Source organism: Miniopterus schreibersii, assembly GCF_964146895.1.
Source record: "Miniopterus schreibersii genome assembly, chromosome: 3".
In the NCBI taxonomy this organism is placed as follows: Eukaryota; Metazoa; Chordata; class Mammalia; order Chiroptera; family Miniopteridae; genus Miniopterus; species Miniopterus schreibersii.
The window spans coordinates 36,089,807-36,116,455 of NC_138103.1; the positions used below are offsets into that span (position 1 = coordinate 36,089,807).

Below are 26,649 nucleotides of genomic sequence, written 5' to 3' on the forward strand. Positions count from 1 at the left end.
CCACCTTTAATAACTGTTCAGACTTTTGCACACATTTTGAGGGAACTTTATATTAGCTTCATCTTACTATTTGACTACAGTTATTTTTCCTGCTAATTTCTTTCTTTACATCTTTTTAAAAAATAAACCCTCAAATGTATATTTGATAATTCTACAATCACATAGCATTGGATTCTTAAAAAAAAAAATCAGAAGGTTTTCTATTTTAGGTAAAAAATAAAAGCAAACCATAATAGTACTGACAAAAAATCATACCAAAATTAGAAGCACAATAGAACAGTGGTTAAGAATACAAGTTCTAGAGTAAGATGGCTGGCTGGCATTTAGAGTTCAGCTCTGCCACTTGGTAGCTGTATGACATGGGACATGTTACATAAACCTTGATGAACCTTAGCTTCCTTACCTATTAAATAAGGACAATGAGAAGTTAACCTCTAAAAATCGTTGTGAAGATTAAATGAGAATGCACAAACTACTTAGCATAGTGCCTTAGCACAGTAAGCACTCAATGAATGTTAATTATTCCTATAATTTAACTGATAGTCTTATAATTTAACAGACTATCCTGGCCATATCTATGAATAATATGAACATAACTGTGTCACTGTCCCCTAAGACCCTTTGAAGGCTGTCAGAATCAGTATCAGAATGCTCTAAGGATTTAGTTTCTTACTTCTATTTTGAATTTATATGTGCTACTTATTATACTGCAATCATTTGTGGAAGGTTGAAGATTACTGAGGTAAAATATTAGTTTGAAACACAATGAACTTGAACATGAAAATTTAGTTTTTAAATCTTTTCTTTTTGGTCAATGTTTAAAGACTAAACTAGCATATCTAGCCACCAAAATGAGAGAAATAATTTTTCTCTTTTGGTATATAAAAATAGTGTCACAACTTAAAGAAAAAACGATATTAATAAGTAATTTATGATGGATAAAAACTTAAGTTCCCTACATAGATAGCAGGATGCCCAAAGATACCACTGTTGATAGTTTAGAGAAGAAAGAAGTAAGATAAGTAACCAGATAAGCAGTTCTCAAAGTATGGTCAGAATTCCCAGAAGGTTTCAGAGACGCTTTTTGGGGTGAAGGAGGGTAATGCAAAAAAGTCTATTTTCATAAAAATACTAAGCTATAGTTTATCTTTTTTACTCTTATTCTTTCATAGAAGCTCCATAAAGTTTTACAAAGATTATATGTGTTGAATCACAACAGATTGAGTGCAGAAGCAAGCATGAGAATATAGCTATCTTCTATTAAGCCAGAAATTAAAGAAATTTGCACAGGTGTCAAACAAAAACAAAAAAGCAAGCTACTCATTATTTTTTGTCTTACAGAAATTATTTTTTACAAAATCTTATTTGTCAAAAGGCAGTGAGTTTGTTATTTTTAAATGAATAAATACAATTTAAAACATTCTCCTATAATAAATATTGATATAGCCCATAAAAGCAAAAGCTCTTTAGAGTTCTCAAATGTGAAGAATATGTCTTGAGACCAAGAAGATGAAGAACTGTACAACTAGATTTTTGCATTAAAAAAAAGAGAAAGAATGTAACAAATCCATTCAAATATATCAGGTTTAAAAATCATAAAAGGACAAAATTATTCTTCAAACCAAATGTTAGAAAAAGTAAAATAATTTAAAGATCAGCAGAATTCACTTTAGAATATTTTTCAGAATAATCATCTTATGTATAAAGAAATATAAAGGTACATAAAAACCTATGACTGAAAAGACTGGAAAAAATACTACCAAATTTTAAGAGATGACATGTCTTAATGGTGAGACAATGGAGGTTCTCCTCTTTTGTAATTTTCTGCATATTCTTAACTAAGCCTTCATTACTTAAATAAATACCAATGTTTTTAAACATGAAACTGAGGTATGAAATAAACTGAGTTTAAATAGTTCCTATCTGAGGAAGGCTAGGTCAAATCTTCTTTTTGGAAAATAAATAGCTGACAGCTTCCATCCTTTAGAAAACATTATTAATATGTTAATATTATTAAATACCCTCTGAGTGTTACTCAGTAATATGGTACTCTAATGACCCTGCAAGGGGTTTTCAATTGCTTTCAACTTGGCAAACTCTGACCCAACACTTAACATCATTGTAGTATATGTCAAAATCCTCAGTTATTAGAAAACAAAACTATTTGCTTATATAGTCTTCAGTTGATGAATTGTCATATATAAAATATTCAAATTCAGTATCTCTACACATTATGAGATGTCATGATAGTGAACGATCACAGAATTTAGAAACCTATGCAGTTAAAATTGAACCAATAACAGTAACAAACAAAAGTTATGTTTTTTATTCACACTTACCTACTATACTCTTTTCTGGAGCTGGTGGCACAATATAACCGACATGTAAATACTTGCTTGCTAACTTGCTATGCAAACCAAGAAAGTCACTAAATCTTCTTTTAACTGAAAATTCACTCTTACTGAACATGGAAAGAGAAGTCTACAAGTGAAAAAGAGGTATTTCAAATTCTGAATACTAAGCAATTATTCAGAAGTTAATGTCATATATAATTGTGAACATACATGTGTATACACACACTGGTATACTTTACAAAAGAATCCATAGTAGCTAACTAATTTGGTATACAAATAGCTAACAAATGAAAAAAACCTAAATCATAGATGTTTTTTACAGAAACTTAAGAGGATAGAAAATATTTGCTTTACACCATCCTTGACATCTCATTGACTCTATTTATATTTATGTTACTGATTCTTTTTTTAAATCTTTATTGATGAAAGTATTACAGATGTCCCCCTTTTCCCCCCCCATATGCTAATGATTCTTAAGTCTTTACCTCTGACCCAGATTGCCCCTGAACTTCAGTCCAACATATTGGAACACTCAAGGAACACCTCCACTTAAATCTCACCGCCCCCTCGAATTCACCATATTTTCCCCTGCTGGAACGTAAGTTCCATAAGGACATTTGGCTATATAGTTTACTACTATATCCTAGTATTTGGAAAATAGCCTAACCTCATGATGTTTAATAAACAGCTGTTCAATGAATTAACAAATCTCAGTCCTGTCCACACTGTGTTCCTCTACTTGTGTTGCCTTTTCTCCAGGATCCCTTCAAGCACCACAAAGTTCGTCTAGTCAATAACTTAAGCATTCCCTCCTTCCTCACTTCTTACATCCAACCCCTATCAATTCTACCTCCTACACAACTCAAGAAGCCATTTATTTCACTCACCTCCAGAAACAATTTTTCTTTTTTTAAAAAAAATATTTTTATTGATTTCAGAGAGAGAGGAAGGGAGAGGGAGAGAGAGAAATATCAATGATGAGAGTGTCACTGATTGGCTGCCTCCTGCATGCCATCTGTTGGGGATTGAGCTCGAAACCCGAGCATGTGCCCCTCGGAATTGAACTGTGATCTGGATCATAGGTCGATGCTCAACTGCTGAGCCATGCCGGCCAGGCCAGAACCAATTTCTTAATGTTAAAGTATTACTTCTCATAGCAAGGATTCTTACTTACAACCCTCTCTCTTCCTTTTAAGACTTGAAGGTCTACAATCCTTGTAAGAATTGGAATGGCCACTTAATTAGAAATCCTGATCTCTACTTTGATACTCCCAATTAATACTGAGTCAGAGTTTTTCTAAAGCAAAAAATCTAATTTTGTCACACTCTTGTCTGAATCTCTTCAATGGCTCTCCATTATCCTCAGGATGAATTTCAAATTCCTTAAGCTGGCTGTTCATAATATAGGGAGGCTTACTGCCAAACAATTCGAACAGGTACCACTTCTTGCAGATCCTAGAAGGCACAATGCTTTCTAGACTTCTGGCTTTTACACAAGCAAATTCCTTTGCCTGAAACACACTGTTTTCCTTTCTTCCTCCCACCTTTGTCTGTATTAGGTCCCTTCCTGCATACTCTCAAAGAACATTCTACTTTACCTACCAAACCACTCACAACTCATTGTAACAACTTATTTGCAATCTTTATTGGACGGTCACCTTGGTAAAGACAGGAATCATTTACAACTTAATCATCTTTGTATTATACATAATGGGGGCTCAATATTTATTAAAGGAGCAAAAGGCTCACCTTTGTTGTTACTCTATATGCCATGTAAGCATTCATGCCATCACCTATAAGAAAAGTCAAATAATACTATTAAAACACATGAGCTTAACCACACACACACAAAAAGATAACTATGTGAGGTAATGTGCTGATTGACTTGACTGTGCTAATTTCACTATGTATATATACACACACACGCACATTAAATCAACACACTGCACATCCTAAATATACACAATTTTTATCTGTCAATTATACCTCAATGAAGATAGGAAAAAACAGAGTAAGAAGCAAAAATCCTCCAAAAGATTAAAAATAAAAGTACCATTTTAACACTGTAACAATGTACTTAGTAAAAAAAAATAGCACAAGAATAGAGCTGATTATCAAAACGCAAGTAAAAAATATAAGTATTGACTCACCAACTTTCTCTGGATCTGATACACCAATTTCTATATCAAAAACATCTCCATTTGCTTCTTCTTCAATCTAAAAAAGATTTTTTTTTTCTGTTAGAGATTCCAATTTATATTATTGTCATAACACTAATCACTGTAATTTTTATCATCTAGCTTTTACTAGGGTGTCACATCAATCAATTTAAAAAGCCATTTAGCACTCCATTTCTAAAAAATAAAAGCATTCCTATTTCCTGACTATGTAAAAACACACAACACATACATACACACAAAGACAACGGGAAAAGGATCATTTGGAAAAGTAACACAATATCTTGTTTTCTTATAACTCCTTTGATGTAGAAAAAGCATTTTAGTCTTCTGTAGGAATACTGTGGATTTTTTTTTCTATATATCAAATCTTCAGACTCGGATTAAAATTAGCTCCTTAAATACTTTTAATAGTAGCATTTGTCAGTTGTATGTCTATTTTTTAATAATCAGGAGGCAACCATTACTTTTGCCAGAGATTACTCCATACTTACAGAAATTATTATACTAATAAGCAACTTTAACATCTGGTTTCTTTTTTTTTTTTTTTTTCATTATTCCAAATATTACAGCTGTCCCCTTTTCTCCCCATTTACCCCTCCCACCACCTACTCACTCCCCTCCCCAGTGCCTTACTGACACTATTGTCTGTGTCCTTGGGTTATGCATATAAATTCTTTGGTTAATCTCTCCCCACCCACCCCAACCTTCCCCTGAGATTCATCAGTCTGATCCATGCTTCCATGTCCCTGAATCTATTTAGTTCATCAGTTTATTAAGTCCTTTAGATTCCACATATAAGTGAGATCATGTGATGTTTGTCTTTCTCTGCCTGGCTTATTCTGCTTAGCATAATATTCTCCAGGTTTATCCATACTGTCCCAAAGGGTAAAAGATCGTTCTTCTTTATAGCTGCATAGTATTCCACAGTGTAAATGTCCTTCAGCTTTTTTATCCACTCATCTACTCATGGGCATTTGGGCTGTTTCCAGATCTTAGCTATTATAAATTGCGCTGCTATGAACATAGAGGTGCATATATTCTTTCTGATTAGTGTTTCATGATTCTTAGGAAATATTCCTAGAAGTGGGATCACTAGGTCAAAAGGCAGTTTCATTTTTAATTTTCTGAGGAACCTCCATACTATTCTCCACGGTGGCTGCACCAGTCTGCATTCCCACCAGCAGTGTACCAGGGTTCCCCTTTCTCCACATCCTCGCCAGTATGTGTCATTTATTGATTTGTTGATGGCAGCCATTCTGACAGGTGTGAAGTGATATCTCACTGTGGTTTTAATTTGCACCTCTCTGATGATTAACAACATTGAGCATTTTTTCCTATATCTCTTGGCCATCTGTATGTCCTCTTTGGAGAAGTGTCTATTCAGGTCCTTTGCCCATTTCTTAATTGGGTTGTTTGTCTTCCTCTTGCTGAGTAGTAGGAGTTCTTTGTACAATTTGGAAATTAGCCCCTTATCAGATACATCCTTGGCAAATATGTTCTCCCATACCATGGCGTTCCTTTGTATTTTGAGGCTGATTTCTTTTGCTGTGCGGAAGCTTTTTAGTTTGATGTAGTCCCATTTGTTTATTTCTTCTTTTGTTTCTCTTGCCCTAGGAGATGTATCAGTGAAAATTCCACTATGTGAGATGTCTGTGACTTTATTGCCTATGTTTTCTTCCAGGATTTTTATGGTTTCATGACTTACACTTAAGTCTTTTACCCATTTTGAATTTATTCTTGTGTATGAAGTAAGTTGGTGGTCTAGTTTCATTTTTTTGCATATACCTGTCCAATTTTCCCACCACCATTTATTGAAGAGACTGTCCTTACTCCATTGTATGCTCTTGCCTCCTTTAACTGACCATAATGGCATGGGTCTATTTCTGGGGTCTCTGTTCTGTTCTATTGATCTATATGTCTGTTGTTGTACCAATACCAAGCTGTTTTGATTACAATGGCTTTGTAGTACAGTTTGATATCCGGTAAAGTGATCCTTCCCACTCTGTTCTTCTTTCTCAAGATGGCTGAGGCTATTTGGGGTGTTTTTTGGTTCCATGTAAATTTTTGGAATATATATATTTTTAATAACCTAGTAAACACATGTTCTTCTTAAAGCCAATGAAAGCACTATAAAGCTCACTGAAAAAAAGCAGTAAGTAGGGAAAATAATAACCCTATGAGACTAGAGAGAAGTACTTTTTAATGGCATTTTAAGTAAACAATCCTAACAGCAACTCTACAGGAAAGTTTTGTTATTCTCAAGAAGCACAGATATTGTTAAATATTGCTAATTTTTTAAAGCAATATTAAAGCCTAAGACTATCTAAAAGAAAAGTGAGTTTTTTAACACTAATCTTTTTATTTCAAGGTTGCCCTCTTGTGCAGATTTTTAAAAGTAAGCTATATTTGAAATATAGTATATATAAAGTATATAAATCCTAAGTGTACAGCTAGATAACGTTTACAAAGCGAACACATCTTTATAAACAGAACCTAGATCAAGAAACAAACAGTATCGTTATACTCCAAAAGGCCCTTTTATGCTTTCTCCCCAGTCAGAAACCATCCTCCACCATGCCAACATAACTACTAATGTTAATTGCATGCTTTTATCAAATAAAATTACTCAAATTATCATTTTGTTGTGATTAAGTTTTCAAAGCACTTTCATACATTACCTTATTTGACCAACATAGGAACCCGAGAGGCACACATCATCATAAGATCACAAATGACAAACTCCTTAACTTAAGAAGGAAAATGATTTTGCCCTAGCCAGTTGGCTCAGTTTGTTAGAGCATCACCCTGTGCACCAAAGGATTGCAGGTTGGATTCCCAGTCAGGGCACCAATCCAGGTTGCAAGTTCGATTCCTGGTCAGGGTACGTATAGGGGGCAACCAATCAATGTCTCTCTCTCTCATCAAGGTTTCTCTCTCTCTTTTTCTCCCTTCCTCTCTTTAAAAATCAAAGGAAAACACATCCTTGAGTGAGGATTAAAAAATAAAAAAAATAAAAAGGAAAGTGATTTGCCCAAGTAACTGGGTTAAAAAGTGGTGGGGATAAAATCAGAAGCCAAATCAGCAGACTCTTTAGTCCAACGTTCTTTTCCCAAAATATCTAAAAGGCTTTGATTAGAAATGACTAACATGAGAGTGATGTTGGACAGGGAACAAAAACTTAATATTTACATATTAATTTAGAATACAAACATGTTTCCATACCTCCTCTCTAGATCTATCAAAGATCACTGGAGCAGACATACTCTTTGACTCAATTCTGGGAGCAATGAGTGTAGTAGGGGTCACAGGTGTGACTGCAGGAGAAGGTTCAGAGGAGAGGATAGGTTCCCTTTCTGGACTGTCCAGAGAAACTTCTTCTGTGGCTTCTAAATACAAATTAAACAAGTTAGTTAAGGACACTGTTAACAAACCCCCAATAGACTACATAGCAGATAATGAAGTATGAAAAATATTTTTATACTACCTACAAAAAAATACCAAAATAATGTTATTTTAAAATAACTATTATAATAATTTTATGAATCCTTCCTTAGTTGTTTATCAAAACTTTAAAACCAACAGTGACTTTGTTGATTTTAGGAAGAATTCCAGTAAGTCAGCTTAAATATTTATATATAATTATCTATTGGTAGGGATAAAGCTAGTAGGAAAGCAATGATGTGAATAATTCCACACTCATTTGTGGCTTGGATTTATAATATATCTTATACTTGTGGTAACTTACCTTCCAAAATCTTTTATTCAGACTAAGAATGATTATTTTATACATATAAACACAAATTTTATAGTAAAAGGCTGCCCAGAAATATCCCGACTGGGATTAAAAATTTGTTACAGAAAATTCAAAAAATTAGTAATCTAAAGCAATTAACTGCTAAAGATTACTGGATATTAGTTGAATACACGAATATTACACAAAGCAAATAGGTGTTTAGGTTTTAATTTAAAATGCTCATTCACTTGAAAATTCTAAAATTAAGTATATTTAAAACCAAATAAACAAATTATCTACAAGCTATGTAACATTGTGCTAAATGCAATGTAGAAACACAAAGAAATGTAAAATATCATACCTGCCCTCAGGGAGTTTATAATCTAGTTGGGAAAATAAGACATAAGCATGTGGAATGTTAAATAATAATAAAAGACAAGTAATAGCCAAGTGAACAATAAAAAGAATGTTACAAGACATTTAATAGCTATATGAACTACAGAACACTACAAACTGAGCTAAGATGGGAGACAACACTTTAGGGTAGGGAAAATCAGGAACAGCTTACAAAACTGACTGGAGAAGATTTGGATGGGTAGTGTTTCATGAAAATGAACAGCATAAGTAAAAAACAAAGCCATAAAAACAAAAATTACAATCAGTGGCCATAATGAAAACCACAGCTCTGCTGGTTTACAGAATTGATACCAGGAGAAGGAAGACAGGACTTTAAGGGAAATAGGATCAGACCACTGGTTTCTAACCGAGGTTCTTAGATTCCTAGAAGTTTTCGAAGGTAATAATGGCAGTCAGTGAGCTATTTTAATTAGAACACCTGAAAAAGCATAGCAGTAATAATGTATTTATCTGAAATAAGGTAAATATGTTAACATTTAAATGTAAAGAACTTAACATTCTATCAATCTACTCTTACTGGTTATCTCATGTTGATGAGATCCTTATTTGGCACTGTTCTCTTTATTTTTTATATTAAAAATAAAATAACCAAAATCTTTCAAACTATGGTAACCAGAGGAAGGAAAATAGACTATAAATGTTGAATAGACGATAGATGACCCTAACATAACAAATTAAAATCTTACATGCAACTTTAGGCTGTTAAGAGTGATAGTATTTATACTTTTTTTAAAGAAATGAAACTAATGAACAGTAAATATAAGAAAGTAAGAAAGCAGTATCAAAGCTAGGAGGTATGAGATCTTTAATCTACAAACAAGTAAAACAACAAGCAGCAAAGAAAACAAGAGACCAAATTTCTCTGAAGGAGGTACTGTTACTGGCAACAAACCCACAGACAAAAAACTGCAAAAGACATTGTAACTTTATTGATACATCAGTACAGATAACTCAAAGTCTTTCTAACTTTTCAATCACATTTTACTTCACTAGTAAACCAGGTTTTGTAATCTTTGTACATACTCTGACAGGCTGTTTTATAAATAGTAGCAGGCCTCAAAATAAGAAAAGCTAAATATGATGTAAGTAACTAATGGGGGGGGGGTGGATGGAAATAAATGGATACAAACTTAGGTTCAACATGTTAATATACAATCTACCTTAAATTCTTTCATGACTTCTTTTATCAAAAGTAAAGTTATATACTACAAGTTCACAAAGTTTAATTTAATTTAAACCAGACCTAAAGGTTCCAGAAGATGCCCCGTAGGTACTAAGTATAAAGATTAACTTTTCCTTGGAAGAGATAATTTGAGGACAACCACAAATGTCAGCTAAGTAACATTTCACTTGTATGACAGACACCAGAGAATCTTTAAACAAAGGAATACTCATTAAACTTACAATTGGTATTATTTGATGAAAAAACATACGTGAAATAAGCTAAGTATTCTGGCAGAAACAAGTTCTAAAAGTCCAGGACAATTTCAATATGCTCACCCCCACTAATTCCTCTAGGACAGTTTCCTCAAGTATGTTCAGTCAAGTTTAGTGCAAGATTTAGCAAATGGTGGAGAGGGGCTTTGAAGCAAACCTTATTTGGTGAGCATTCTCTAAGCTAAAAATAGTAATATACACCCTTGAACTTTTTCTGGTACCACTTCTGACATACTAGTGCTTGAAATGCTACACAAAATGCATTAGCATACATAACAATGTAATCTAATCCCCTTATGGTTTTAAAATCAAAATGGCTAAATCACCGAGCAATATCTATATTCTCTCCTCTGATATAGGAGAAATAAATTAAGTACACGTTCTTATTACTGGATAATAGTTTTCATCATCCTGGTAATATCACTACTCTCTATTATGGTTTCCTAGAACCATACTACTCCACAGAAGGGGGAATGACATACCTACTTAAAGGCTTTATAAATAAGATGCAGGTGTATTATTAACTCATTCATATAAAAATGATCAGATTAGGTCTTAGACAACTAATGATGTCATTATGAAATGCAGCTAAGTTTAAGAAAAAAGATAAAGCGTAAAAAGTGTTTGTACATAACAGGAAGCATGACTATGTTTAGTGTTTAGTCCCTGTTTCTCTTTTCTTTTAAAACAAACATGGACACTGACCATATTTGAATCACATATTTAGCCTTTAAAAGATGGCATTTAAATTCCCGTAGTGGAGCCTCCCGGCCGGAGCTTTCGTGAGCATTTAAATTCAGTTCTGCAGGCATTTACTTTTTTGCCTCTATCTTATCTATTTTTTGAGTTATTTATGAAAAGTAAAAACATTTATAAAGAAAATGTATTGTTTATTATTAAAGTTATCTTTTATTTGGCCAGCGGGACCCACTCCTTGCCGGGAACTAAAGTTCCCTTTCGTCCGATAAAGGTTAGTATAGACTGCTAGGCAGACTAAAACATGAAAAAGATTTTTCTAAACAAGCTAAGTGGGAAAATAAAAATTGTTTAGTCCTCACTTGGCAAATTGCACACACTAAAAAAACCACAATCCTCTTTCCTTCTTGCATGCATGTGCATGCATGCACACACACACACACTTCTGTTGTTCGAGTTTCAGTACACTTTATGAGTCTTTAATAAAATGGATAATCTAAAACTTCTATGTATGACCCTATATTATACGAGAAATACACACAATTTTAGATTAATACTACCTATTTTAGTAGAGAAAGGAGCCAACTTTTAACAAAACAAATGCTATGAAAAAGCTTTTTAAGGACTACCCAGGAAAAATCCATGAAAGGAAACAAACATAAAAATTTACAACTTTAGTTAACTATGATTTTTTTAACTGTTAGGTAGCTATTAAAAAGGAGGATGTTACTTTCTACAGTGAAAATTTTTCATGGAACTAATGAAGCAAGAGAGTATATGGACCTTTGTGATAGAGGACTATATCTTCAAACATTATTGTACAAAAAATTCAGAATGGTTTGAATATTCAAACACTACAAAAACTAAGGACATAATATTAAATTTTTACATGAAAGCCAGTTCATGTAAATTAAACTGTTAAACACACAGAGTTACTATTTTAATTTTTTTATGTCATTACTTCTAAGGAGGATTTGGCTTTTTAATATCCAAACATTAAATTTTAATTTTTAAGCAGAACATTGTTTTGAAGAGAGTCCAACATTTTTTAAAGGTAGGATAGGCTACACCAAAGCCTGACCTCGTATCAAAATTAAATTCCTCAAGCATAAATTTATTCACCTAAGTAAATCAAAATGGTAAATACTGAAGCATTAAAACAAACAGATTTCAAATATATATAGACTATAAATCAAGTGATTTTTAAATCCAGAGTTTAATTTTGGTTTGTGACAACATGTAATAAATAAAGAGTAAAATCACTGCTATTTCTCAAAGTACTGATCAAAACAACCAGATTACATGTGATTTATTTTCACATGCTTAAAACCAGAAAAGATCACATTTTTGCTTCTCTCAACAGTTTATATTTTTCACAAAGTTATCTAACTAGAAATTTCTTATCTATCTAAGTTGTTAACAAGAAGAGCCACCACTAACATTTTATACAAAATTTCAGTTTTGCTTTACAGAATACTTTCTAGCAGGATATAAACTACAATTGTCCACTATTAAAAAATAAAGATAGTTACATTTACCTGCAAAAAGATCTTCTCTGTCATCATCTAGCGCAACTTCCGCAGGTTTTGGACCATTGGAGTTTGTACTGATATCTTCTGTAAGAAGACTAATTGGTTCTGGAGATGATGGAATTGACTATGAAAATTAAAAAACAGTAAGAGATAATGAATTGGCATGTTCATCTGTTATGACTATGTCTCTATACATTACAGAAATAGAACACTCCCTTGAAAGGAAGGGAAGAAAGAACAAGAACAATTATTTATAGTTCCTCCTCTGAGGGTAAGAATGAACCAAAAACACATTTTCACTCATCTTCTCCCTTTTTTAACAAAAAGTCATTTAAGACTGAAAAAAGAAAATCTTTTCTAGTCACCCCTTTTGAGATACTAATTTGTGTTAGTTGTGTTATAATTAACAAAAACAAAATTTAATACTTTGGTCATATATAGTAAGATTATTATGTAATAGTCAAAACCAAATCTTGAAAACATGTTACATTTGTAGGAAGTTCGAAATACTGCTTTATTGTAAGAGGAAGGTTTAATACTAGTTGAATTTAGACTACTATATTCTAAAATTTTTAGTTTCAAACTAAAAATATGTCCTCTTCCCAAACATTTACATTTTAACTTAGCTAAGGGACTATTTTTGTACTTCTTAACCTTAAAGTATAATGACCAACATAATAGAGTTGTAAAGCTTTTAGCTTTATTAGTTTTCTTATAATATTTAAAACCAATACTCTTTTTAAAAACAACATAACATGTCAAAAGTGGACAGCTAGCCCTGGCCACTGTGGCTCATTTGGTTGGAGTGTCGTCCTATACACCAAAAGGTAGTGAGTTCAATTCCTGGCCAGAGCACATACCCACGTTGTGGTTTCGATCCCTGATTGGGGCATGTGTGAGAGGCAACCAATAGATATTTCACTCTCACATCAATGTTTCTCTCTCTCTCCCCCGCCCCCCCTCTCTAAAATCAGTAAAAGCATGTCCCGGGTGAGGATTAAAAAAAGAAAAAGTGCACAAGTAGATATTTTCACAAACCCAATAGCCCTGTGTAACCAGCACCAAGGAAAAGAACATTATCATCAAACCCAGAAGCTCTACTCATGCTCCCTTCTATTCTTTACCCTTTCCCTACATGGGCTCTACCACCATAGATTAGTTTTTCCTCTTCATAAAATAGGAATCATACAGAATACATACTTTTGTGTTTGGTTTTTGTTCTTAATGTTATGTATGAGATTCTTCTACACTGTTGTATGTAGTAATAGTTTACTCATTCTTGTTGCTGTAAAATATCCCATTGTGTGAACATACAATTAATCCATTCTACTGCTGATGGGACTCTGGGTGGTTATCAGTCTTTATAACTATCAATAGTGTTATGAACTTTCTAGTATATATATCTTTTAGCAAACGTGAACACATTTCTGTTTGGTATGTACCTAGAAGTTACGGAATAGCTGAATCACTAAACAATCTTCTAATGTGGTTATATAATTTATACTCCCACAAGCAATATATGAAAATTTCAGTTGTTCCTTGTCAACACTGACATATTCCATCTTTTTCATTTTCGCTATTATGCCAGGTGTAGAGTGTATCTTACTCTGGTTTGAATTTTCATTTCCCTGATAAACAATGATGCTCCACAATTTTTCATATGTTTAATGGTCATCTGAATATCCTCTTTTTGAAGGGACTCTTCAAGTATTTTGCCCATTGTTCTTATTTGTAGGCGTTCTTTATATGTTCTGGATAAAAGTTCTTTGTCATGACAGACACATATTCCAAATATTTTTCCCCATATGCGTGGCTTTCTTAATGGTAAATTTTAATGAATTGAAGTTCTTAATTTTAGTAACGGTAAATTATCTATTTTTTCTTTATAATTAGTAAACTTTTTGTACAATGAAAAATCTTTTGAGCCCACCACTCCCAATTCACATGATTTTCTCTTCAGTTCCTTAAGTAAACTATCCTCTATGACATAAGAACATTTCTTCAGAGCTTTAAAAATATCAATTCTTTATGGGAAAATTTAAAGGAGAGGCTTTCTTTTCTCTCAGGAGCTTATTCTTACACACCCAAACTCTCACAAAGGTGGGCCTCCATTTACCTAAGCATTTTCGCTTGAAGGAATTTAAAAACAAATAAGCTTATAAATTACTTCTGAAAGATGTTCTGACAAACTCAACCTCAACTCTTAGCTGAGTCTGGGTAGGTAATTGGCCTATATGCTCTCACAGAATATCTACTTCTTCCATCATAACTTCTCTTATCACATTATAGTATAATTATCACCTGCTTATAGACTACAAACACTATACGAAAAGGAAAGTATCTTTTGTTATTTAATAATTTTTACTTAGTTCCTGGTAACAAACACTCAATGACTCTGTTAAATGAATTCTAATAATTATGAATATACCTAAGAACAGGCCACAAGTTTGTCAATCAGACTGTGTATAAAACTGAAAAATTTTAAATACCTTACAGCACAGCTATATGAAAATGTAGCTGAGTAGATCCAATACTCACTCCTGACAAAAATTGTCAGTAAACTAGGAAGACAGGGGACCTTCTTCAACTTGAGAAAGACTATCTACAAAAGACCTACAGTTAACATTATACTTAATAATGAGGAAGTTGAAGCTTTACAACTAAGATCAGGAACAAGGGAAGGATGTCCCCTTTATCACTGCTTTTCAATACTGTACTGGAAGTCCTCCCTAAAGTAGTAGGACAAGAAAAGGAAATAAATGGTATACAGATTGGGAAGAAAGAATAAAACTCTTTGTTCACAGATGACATGATCATCTAAGTAGAAAATCCAAAAGAACTGACACACAAAAAAAGACAGCAACAAACAAAAAACCCTCTAGAACTAATAAGCAAAGTTGCATGCTACAAGGTTAATATACAAAAGTTAATTGATATAAACAAGAGTTAAGTTCCTACAGCTTATTTCTGGCCACAAAAACATCACCAAACTTCTAAATAAAAACTCAAAACGCTTCTAATATTAAACACTGAAATAAATGTAAACTATACACATACATTTAAGAAAACTTAATTTAAGAAGACAATGATTTTCTAACCCATGTATTCCAGAACAGAACTGTGACTGGCCTGAGCCAGTCCCAGCAACTCAGGGCTCAAGGTGGGAACTGCCTTGGAACCAACCCTTCCTCAAGTGTTCCATCACAAGCCCTTCCATCACAAGGTGTGCTCACACACACCCCCACACTCATTCAGACTGGGACAATTTAGACATATCAATTACCCTAATGGTGCACATGTTTGGGATGTAGAAAAAACCCCCCAACAGTGGCACCAACCGGGAATTGATGTTTTCCCCCTTACCAACATCACAACAAATGATGTTATCTGAGGACCTGCTGTACTTTTCCCCTTAAATCCTTTGAAATATATAGGACTGTTCAAAGTAAAAATTCTAACAGTATATAGCTATAACACATATAGACTATTTACAATCTATAATGTATTCTTATCATAACTGAATGTTCACATCAGCTAGTATCTTAGGTATTCAGTTCTCTGACATTAGAATGAGAAAAAAAGACTAGCACATGTTTGTATAAGAAAAAGGATACCTTGTCTCATAGTTCAAAGCCCAGGAGTAGCAGGCAGTTGGGAATGGTGTGAGTATGGGCTACTCCAGTAGTGGCTGTGGAGGCAGTAGTCACCCCACAATGGGAAGGCTATGAGGAATGCTATTCCTTTGGGTGCCCATCCACCAGCAGCTTGGAGTACCCTGCCCCACTGCTTAGAGATTGGCCGTGAAGCCTGGCCTCTGCCTCTGCCTCATGCCCCTTTTTGTATACTAATGAGTACAAGAAGAGCTGTTCTCCACTGGGTAGAAAGCAGTATGGAGGCAGTGGCCACTGAATGAGGAAGTGATGGTAGAAAGGAACCCTGCTAGCTGCTTTGCCTGGAGCACAGGCTCTGGATCATCAGAACTGTATAGTTGTGCAAGATAAAATGCAGTTGAGGAGATGTCAATATTTTTAATAAGTGTATGTTCTTTTCTTCCCCAAAATCATCACCTAGTAGTGTGCCAGACATTATTTTCATAAAAAGTTCCAAGGTTGTTGCTAAAACCTCTTCAATTAAACGGTAGTGCTTTACAACAGTATGGTGATTACCAGAGGGAAAGGGGTTGGAGGAGGTAGAAGAGGGTAAAGGGGGGATAAGTAGTGACGGAAGGAGACTTGACTTTGGGTGAACACACAACATACAGATGGTGTATTATAGAATTGTACATCTGAAACCTATATAATTTTATTAATCAATGTCACTCCAATAAATTCAATAAAAACTTTAAAAAATAAATTAGAAAAAAAAGCAGGGCTTTAAATTCCAACCAAGATTAAAGAAGTCCACTAGGGCCTCTCTCCCCCACTGATTAATACTAAAAGCTCCAGATGGAATACAAAAGCAATGATGTGAAAGTAAATAATAGCAGGGAGTTGGGGACGGAGCCAAAAATGTGAAAAATAATCCTTATGAGGGTGAATTTTAGAATTTTTTTCTTCTTTTCTCTCCCAGCTTTTCCTGAGGATGGTGCCAACTGCAAAACTACACTAGGTGTGTGCAGCAATGACTCCAAGAAAAACTGTCTTTCTGGCTATAACTTCAAGGCTCCTGCAACTTACAGAATATAGGTGGAAAATCCACTTCCCCCCCACCATTGAGTCTCCTGGCCCTGTCCTGAGGCCAGAAGTAGTTGCTAACTAAATGACAACACTAGCATCTAAAACCCCAAGAGAAAATATATAAAGTAATTATTAATGGACATAAAGGGAGAAATCCATAGTAATACAATAGTAGGGGGTTTTAATAACACATATCAATGGGTAGATCATTGATAGAAAATTAATAAGGAGCCCGGCTGGCATGGCTCAGGGGTTGAGCATTGACTCATGAACCAGGAGACCTCAGTTCAATTCTGGTTAGGGCTCATGACCGGTTTGCAGGCTCGATCCCTGGGGAATGCAGGAGGCAGCCAACCAATGACTCTCTGTCATCATTGATGTTTCCCTCTCTCCCTCCCTCTCCTTTCCTCTCTCTGAAATCAACAAAACATATTTTAAAAAAAAGAAAATTAATAAGGAAATAATGTCTTTAAATATCACATTAGACAAGACTGACTTAACAGACATTTATAGAAGATTTAAACCCAAAACTGTAGAATACACTTCTTTCCCCCAAGTACACAGAGGACAAAACAAGTTTCAATAAATTCAAGAAAGCTGAAATATCAAGCATCTTTTCTGACCACAATGGCATGAAACCAGAACTCAACTACAGGAAGAAAACTGGAAAAAACACAAATATGTGGACACTAAACACGATGTTACTACACAACCAATGGATCAAAGAGAAAATCAAACAAGAAATTAAAAAACAACAACACTACCTTGAAATAAATGAAAATGGAAATACAACTTTTTAAAATTTATGGGATGCAGCAAAAACAGTTCTAAGGGAAGTTCATAGCTATACAGGTCTACCTCAAGAAACAAGAAATATCCCAAATAATCTAACTCTATACCTAAAGGAACTAGAAAAGGAACAAACAAAACCCAAAAGTAAACAGAAGGCATGAAATAGTAAATATTGTAGCAGAAATAAACAAAATATATATTTTTTAAATAGTAGAAAAGATCGATAATACTAAGAGCTGGTTCTTTGAAAAGATAAATAAAATAAACCTTTAGTCAAGCTCATCAAGGGAAAAAAAGAGAGTGCCCAAATACATAAAATCATAAATGAAAGAAGAGAATTTACAACCAACACCACAGAAATACAAAAAAATCAGTAAAGAATACTATGAACAATTATTTGCCAACAAATTCAATAATATGAAAGAAATGGATAAATTTCTATAAGTATATGACCTTCAAATTGAACCAGGAAGAAATACAAAACCTAAACAGACCAATTACTAGCAATGAAATTGAAGTAGTAATCAAAAAATGTCCAACAAATAAAAATCCAGGAACAGATGGCTTCACAGGTGAATACTACCAAACACTCAAAGAACACATATCCTTCTTAAACTATTTCAAAAATTTGCAGAGGAAGGAATGCTTTCAAACTCATTCTACAAAACCAGCTTCACCCTGATATCAAAACTAGATAAAGACCTTACAAAAAAAATTACAGGCCAATATCCTTGGTGAACATAGAGGTAAAAATTCTCAACAAAATATTAACAAACTGGATTCAACAACAAATTAAAAGGATTATACACTCTGACCAAATGGATTCATCTCAGGGATGCAAGGAAGGTCCAGTATCTGTAAACCAATTAATACATCACAATAACAGCATAAAGGATAAAGACACCATATGATCATCTCGATAGATGCAGAAAAAGCATAACAAAATTCAACATCCTTTTAAGATACAAATTCTTAACAAAGTTGGTATAGAAGGAACATATCCTAATATAATAAAGTCCATATATGACAAACCCACAGCAAATATCATAATCAATAGTGAAAAATTGAAAGCTTTTCCTCTAAGATGGGGAACAAGACAAGAATGCCCACTATCACCCCTTCTATTCAACATAGTATTGGAAGTCTTAGCCACAACATTCAGATAAGACAAAGAAATAAAAGGCATTCAAATTGGAAAAAAAAAAGTAAAACTCTCATTATTTGCAGAGGACATGATACTGTATATATAGAAAACCCTAGACTCCACCAAAAATCTATTAGAATAAATTACTTCAGTAAAGTTGCAGGCTACAGAATACACAGAAATCTGTAGTGTTTCTATTCACCAATAATGAACAAGCAGAGAAAGAAATTAAGAAAACAATCCAATTTACAACTACATCACAAAGTATGAAATACCTTGGAATAAATTTAACCAAAGAGGTAAAACACCTGTACTCTGAAAGCTGTAAGACACTGAAGAAAGAAATTGAACATGATACAAAAGTGGAAGATACACCCTGCTCCTGGATTGGAAGAACTAATATTATTAAAATGACCTTACTACCTAGAACAGTATACATATCAATGCAATTCCATTTAAAATAACAATGGCATTCTTCTCAGAATTAGAACTAATCCTAAAATTTATATGGAACTACAAAAGAACCTGAATAGCCAAAGAAATCATGAAGAAAAAAAAAAGGGAGTTATTTTGGCTCCTTGACATCAAACTATGCTACAAAGCTTCAACAATCAAAACAGTAATGGTACTGGCATAAAAAGAGTTATGTGCTAGATCTATATGCAAAATAATATAAACACTGATAAAAAAATAAGATCTAAATAAATTGAAATAGTATACGTATGGCTTGAAGGCTCAATATTGTTAATATGTTAATTCTCCCCAAACTAATCTATGGTAGAAATCAATACATTGGTTATAAAATTATATAGAAAGGCAAAAGAACTATAACAGTCAAAACAATTTTGAAAAGAACAAAGCGGATTCATAGTACCTGATTTCAAGACTCAGTTTCAATAATCGAGGCAGCATAAAATTGGCAAAAGGATGGTCAACAGATCAATGAACAGAACAGAGTCCAGAAATAGACCCACACATATATGCTCAACTGATTTTTGACAAAGATGCAAAGACAACCCAAAATGAAGAAACTCTCTAAGAGCTTCTTTAACTTAGCATACAGCACCTGAGATTCAAAAATGTTGTTGCACATACTGAAAAATACTATCAACCAAGTTGACTAACATTTATAGAATATTCCACCCAATATCAGATTATATATATTTTTTCAAGTGCACATATAATATTTACCCTGACAGAACATATTCTGAGTTATAAAACAAACCTTAACAATGTGATTACCTCTCAATAAATCGTGGTAGAACTGGCTACCTATAAGCAAAAATAATGAACCTCAATTCATATAAAAATTAACTCAATTTAGGCCTGAAGTCCAGGCCTAAATGTTAAAGCTAAAACTATAAAACATAAGCTAAAACTATAAAACATAAGCAAGAAGAAAACATAAGCAAAACCATTGTGACCTTGGGTTAATGTTCGCAAAGGATTTCATATGTGATAAATCTAAAGTATTATCGATAAAAAAGAAAGGATAAACTTGAACTTCATCAAAATGACAAACTTTTGTTCTGTGAAAGATACTGTTAATAGAATAAAAAGACAAGCCAAAGAGGGGGGAAAAAATATCTGCCAAGGGATTTGTAATTAGAATATATGAAGAATTCTCAAAACTCAATAAATAAACCCAGTTTTTAAAATGTGCAAAATATGTGAAAAGACACTTCACCAAAAATAATTTTCTGATAGTGAATATGTACATGAAAAGATACTCACCATCATTAATCATTAATGATGATTAATCAGCAGGGGCCGTGCAGGAGGCAGCCAATCAATGACACTCTCATCATGGATGTTTCTATCTCTCTCTCCCTCTCCCTTCCTCTCTCTCTGAAATCAATAAAGATAATATTTTAAAAATAAAGAAATTAAAAATAAAATGACAAAATATTTCTTACCTTTGTTTCTAATATATTTAATTATAAATTTATATAATGTAATTTTTAACAATGGCTATATTTACTAACCAGCTTACAAAATTCTTGAAAACTGAACAATCATTTTTGAGCCAGTACAAGCTGGCCTCAAGCTTACCACTGCCTAAAATAAAAACTCACACTAACAAGTGCTGTCAAGGATATGGAACAACTGGAATTCTCCTTCATTGTTGACAAGAATGACAGCTGTTCAGGAAAACAGTTTGGCAGTTTCTCTCTCTCTGTCTCTCTTAGAATCTTTTAAAATTTTATAAGATTTCAGAGATCAAATGAATGCAAACGTGACCAGAGATTGAAATAGACATATCCAGCTTCAAAGGTTCCTTGGGACCAGCCTTCAGGATTCAAATATTCAATAATATATGCAACATGACTCTTTGATTAGGGATAAAATTTGATATGAAAATAACTTTTATGATACTAAGAAATACAATAATATGTGTGTTTTTTCTTGAAGCAGCATGCATTTATTTTAATGAACCCATAGGTAATTGATTCTCAAAACACTGTCCTATTGAATATGGTCTCGAGTCATATTATAGTACAGCCATTAATTCATGGGATTAAAAGCAAGTGACTTCATCTCCCTATACCTTATCTACATTGAACCTTTTTGGGAGAAAGTTTGGCAGTTTCTTACAAAGTTAAACATATATTAACTATACAACCCAGCAATCCTACCTGTAAGTATTTACACAAAAGAAATGAAAACTATGTCCATACAAAAGCCTGTACACAGATGTTTATATTGGCTTTACTCATTAATGCCAAAAACTGGAAACAAAAGAAATGTTCAACAACAAACTGTGATACACACAATAAATTCAGCAAAAAAATAAATGAACTATTGGTGCATGCAACAACACCTATAAATCTCAGATGCTTTATGCTAAGTTAAAGCTAGACTCAAAAAGTTTCATACTGTATGATTACATTTATATGACATTCTGGAAAAGACAAAACTATAGGCAGAAAACAGATCAGTGGTTGCCAAAGTCTGGGAGTGGAAGGGGTTAACTACATGAGATAATTTTTGAGGGGTGATGGGAGTGTTCTGTATCTTGACTGAGGTGGTAGTGAACTTTACTAAATTGAGGTGAATGTCATCTCAACTAAAAACTACCATGACAGGGGGAAAAACATGAGTTCATTTTCATAGGAAAGTTTGCATTTGTAAAATTACCATTAAAGAATAACTTAATCCTTTTAAGAAAAAGGTCTGCAAAAAATAGGCATCTCTGCTTCAAGCAACTTCAGAGAATAATATTTTTATAGGCAGTAAAAAAAAAATTCATTCTAAAATCCTTAAATTTAATGGTTTCAAAGGAAAGTGGTCAACTAGAGTTGTACCTCTTCATAAATCTCCTTCTAGTAATTTTCCATGCTGTTGCCTTTAAAATACCTGGTCATAAAATGCTTTTTTCCTGAAACATAGATAATTCATAATGAAATTTTCAAAAAAATAATACATTTTAAGTTGAAGGCCTATCTAAGATTACAAAACAGAATTAAGAAATTATACACTGTTATCACCCTGTTGAGCTGGGACAACAGACCCTAAACTTTAGTTTCTCTTTATCAAGAGTCTCTACTGCCCTGGTGGGTGTGGCTCAGTTGGTTGGAACGCTGTTCCCTACACCAGAAGGTTTTGGGTTTGATTCCGGGCAAGGCACGTAGCCTAGGTTGCAAGTTTGACCCTGGTGGGGGAGTGTACAGGAAGCAATCTGTCTCTCTTATTTTTTTTCTCTCTCCCTTCTCCCTCTCTCTAAAAAAAATCAATAAGCATATCCTCAGGTGAGGATGTAAAAATAAAAAAGTCTCTACTTACTCTTAATGTCACGCACTTTCAGGGTTCCAAAGATCATTTCTATGGAATTAAGTCACTCTGGTCTTCTACAGTATTTCCATACTACATGCATGCTTCATTTATACATGTATCACCTGGTACTGCATGTTTTTGGTAACACAGCTATATTTATTATATTAAACTACTATTGGTTCGTTCATACATTCCATGAGGGCATGGACTACATCTCCACACAAAGTCTTGTTTAGTGTTATCACTCAAGAAATTTATGACAGACTCTCAAATTTACATCCCTAGCCCATAAAGCATTTCTAGCTAACTAATGTTATCTTCATTGGTGTACCACCTTATGCCCAAGTGAAATAAACTCATAATTTCTTCTCCTAAAAATCACCTGAAGAGAAAGATTATGAATCCTAAAATGTCCATCTTTTAATCTGCTATTGCATCAATTTCATTCTTTCCTTTTTTATTTGCACGGACCTAAAGCACTTATTAAACATGTAAAACTTCAGTGAGGCAAAGGCATCTGCATTTTAAACAAGTATACTATGGCTTCTCCTGCACAATGAAGTATGATAAGAACTGTGTAAAAGAAAAGTGAAGTACTGAACGAACATCCCTTTAGAGACAGTTTGGTGTACTAAGAGATACTGCTATATATCCTTCCCCAAATAGTTTCCAAAGAAAAAAATAAAAAATTGAATTTACAAATCTTAGTTATATAATCTTAAAATAACCTAAATCAGTCTATGAAATAAGGGGTTTAGATAAACAATTAAAACCAACTTTATTTACAACTTTCATAGTATAATACTAATCAATAAATAATATGTATTCATACTCAAACTTCTGTAGACATTTACTGGAAAAAGGTCAAATACTTTATTAAAAAGTCCCATCCAAATGGAAACACAGACTATAATTCCTTTTACTCAACTTTAAAAGACATCAATTAAATAAGGATTAGTATTCACAGTATTCTCCTTTACCCTAGGTCAGTGAACTTTCTCCTGATCCTTGCTAGTGCAAAACCTTTGTTGCCATCAAAGGGAACACAGACCTTAGGATCCTGCATAGACATTAACTTTCAATACATATTAAGGTAGCTGTACAGTATGTATAAAGGGCTAAAAGGATACTAACCCCAAAAATTAATTTGTTTTGCAAGATCATTTTTATGAATTCTTAGGAGATGCTGGTTTTGACAATCCAGCAAACATCTACAAAATGCAAATGCTCAAGATTTTGTGAGGAACACTCATATGATCAAGACACTATCCTTTAGCCCCAAGAAGCATATAATCTGAGGGGAGGTAAGGTTTAGCGGGCACCTGCAAATACAATTAGCAGAACATGATCAGCGCTGAAAACATTCCTGGAAGTTGCCAGTTTGAGGTAACTGAATTTCAGATAACAGTTATTTTACAGCAATTTCCAATTGATTTGGTACAGAGTTGAACAAGCCAAGAAAGCTTACTAAAAAATAGTTTATAAGAAAGTACATCCCGAGGTAAACAACCCTCTGGAAAAATTGCTCACATTTTAATACACATATGCACAATTAAAATTGGGCTAAGAGGTGTGTGTGTGTACTCTCTTCAAATGCAAAGCAATTCAAACATGAACTTAATGTAGGAGACTCAATACAGTTAAGTTCATAGAGGGTGTTTCCTTTGACAAAAACAGGAACACTCAGTTTCATAGATCGCTGACCATGCGAGAAAAGAGGAAAAGGGAGTGAGAACTTGTTTTTATTTCTCCCCTGGTAACTTAAAAAAAAAAAAGTTTCCTGGACTACTCTCTCCCTCCCCTCAACTTTATTTCTCATAAACATTATGATCCTTAAAAAAATCTTGGAACTAAAGAAGACAAAACTGGTCAAATGCATTTACATACTTAATAGTTCGAAAAAGAGGCACCACCTTCAAGAGCATCTAGCAGTGCCGGAAGAGCCGTGGCTGGGGAAAGCGCATCCACACGCTCCCTAGAGAGGCTGGGTCACCCCGCGCTCACTTCACTGCTCTCCCCTTTCGGGGGCACACTGTCCCTGGGGAAGGGAAAAAAAGCAAGCACCTTTCCATGGGGGCTGCGGAGGTCGCCGGGGAGAGCGGCGAGGTTACCGGGCGGGACCCAGGGGAAGACCTTCTCTGCTCTGGAAGAAGAGGTGCAAGTGTGACACCAGGAGGGCCAGCAGAACAGGAAAAGGGCGCGGCGATGCTCCGTCCAGTCCCTGCCCCTCTGGGGATTAGGTCAAACCCCCGGCCCGTCGGCTGGTCTGAGAATGCCTTACCGCCCAGACCTACTCCAGCCCACTGACAGGTGCCTGAGGTAGGGCCCGCGACACAGGTGTCGTCTGGACTAGGTCCTTGCATACCCGGGGGGTGGGGAGGGACAAGTCGGGGCGAGGAAACTGCACCTAAAGGTGAGACGAGCGGCCGAATGCAGCACCTACGGGGACGCGGTCTCACCTCTAGGGTGGTGACAGTGCTGGTGAAAAGGTCCTCTCCATCCTCCTGCTCGTCAAAGTCGGTGGCCTTCCCGTCCCCCAGTGGAGGAGGCTCCCTCTCCGCCGCCATCTTCGCTCCAAACGAAAGCGCGAGCGGGCCGCGCGGACCGGTCACGTGAGCACGCACGGCTGGGCTCGCGCGCCGGCCGCCCGCTCCCGGGCCCGCCTCCCTTGGCCCCGCCCAGCCGCGGCGGCCCCGCCCCCGGCCCGGGGTGGAGCGCCCAGCTCAGCCCCGCCCACCTGCCGCCTTCCTCGGCCGGGCGCGGGTTTCACCGGCCTTTCCCCGCCCACTCGCCCAGTTGACTTCAGTGGAAGAATCTGGGACTTTTGTTGCCACATCACCTTCTTAGCAGAAGTAGGCCAAACGATGTCTGTTGGCGTTACGAGTTTCAAAATCTCCTTCAGGGAGTGGAAGTGCTTGGGGACCGCTTGGATTACACCCAGGCCGAGGACAAGACTGAGGACTGGTGGGAGACAGGTCTCTTATAAATCTCTGCAGGGTGCCCCGAGACTCCTCCGATGTGAAGGAGATGTTCTGGATCAGCGCGGTCCTGCAGAGCAGCCACTGGCCCTGCGTGACCGCCGAGCACTGGGAATGTGGCTAGTGTGACTGAGGGACTATGTAATCTCATTTAATTTTAATTAGTTTAAATCTATAGCCACAGACGGGTAGAGGCTACCTGCTGGGTAATGCGGTTCTAGTTAACAAAAAGACCCTGTATAATTGGTTGTCTGAAGATTACTCCAAGTTCATCACGAGCCACACATTACCAGGGTTTGCAAAAGTAGGTTTACAGTTGTTCACGTGGAAAATAATATAATAGTTAATAAATAATAACACAAGAATTAACTGTTTTGCGTACTCGCAACTGTAACCTACTTTTGCCAACACTGCATTTTTACTCGGAAGAGTCAGAAGGGCTGGAAAGATGACAATTAGGGAAATAAGTGGGTGATTAGTGAAGAGCATCATACTCAATTCCCTCAACCAGTTACTAGCTCTTGATCATGGAAAAGTCCCTCGAAGACTTCAATTTCCCTGTCAGTAAAATGGGAATGTTACTGAACCCTCCACTCACCGCATTGCATAAAATTTTTGTCAGGATGGAATGAGAAAATAAGTGAAAATATTCTGAAAGCTAGAGTGCTGTGCCAATGCAAGGTATGCTTATGGAAAAATAAAAGGGGACATTGCAGATAGCAACTTGAGGTTATAATTTTGCTGGAGAAAGAAGTTTCACAGGGATTCTTTACAAATAAAGCACAAACCCTCAGCTCTCATTGGGCTGGGAACCCTGGGTTTTATTGGCTATGTGCAAAACTTACTTTGTATCTCTGGGGGTATTTCTAAGTGCATTGGAGCAGAAGGTTTTTCCCATTGCTAAGATTTCTTCAACCCCTAAAATTTTAAATTTCT

The 26,649-nt window shown here is 35.1% G+C and overlaps 1 protein-coding gene across 1 annotated transcript in view; it reads right to left on the bottom strand.

Annotated features, from left to right (window-relative positions):
- Positions 1–25,333, bottom strand: part of SNX2 (sorting nexin 2) — a 45,803-nt gene extending 20,470 nt beyond the window's left edge. The window contains exons 1-6 of the mRNA XM_081132741.1: positions 25,195–25,333; positions 12,356–12,473; positions 7,757–7,920; positions 4,505–4,571; positions 4,104–4,147; positions 2,340–2,481 (exon numbers count right to left, since the gene is read on the bottom strand). Of these exons, the coding sequence (XP_080988867.1) occupies positions 2,340–2,481; positions 4,104–4,147; positions 4,505–4,571; positions 7,757–7,920; positions 12,356–12,473; positions 25,195–25,302 (643 nt within the window). The 5' untranslated portion in view covers positions 25,303–25,333. The remainder of the gene's footprint in view (positions 1–2,339; positions 2,482–4,103; positions 4,148–4,504; positions 4,572–7,756; positions 7,921–12,355; positions 12,474–25,194) is intronic.
- Between the last annotated feature and the right edge of the window lie 1,316 nt (positions 25,334–26,649).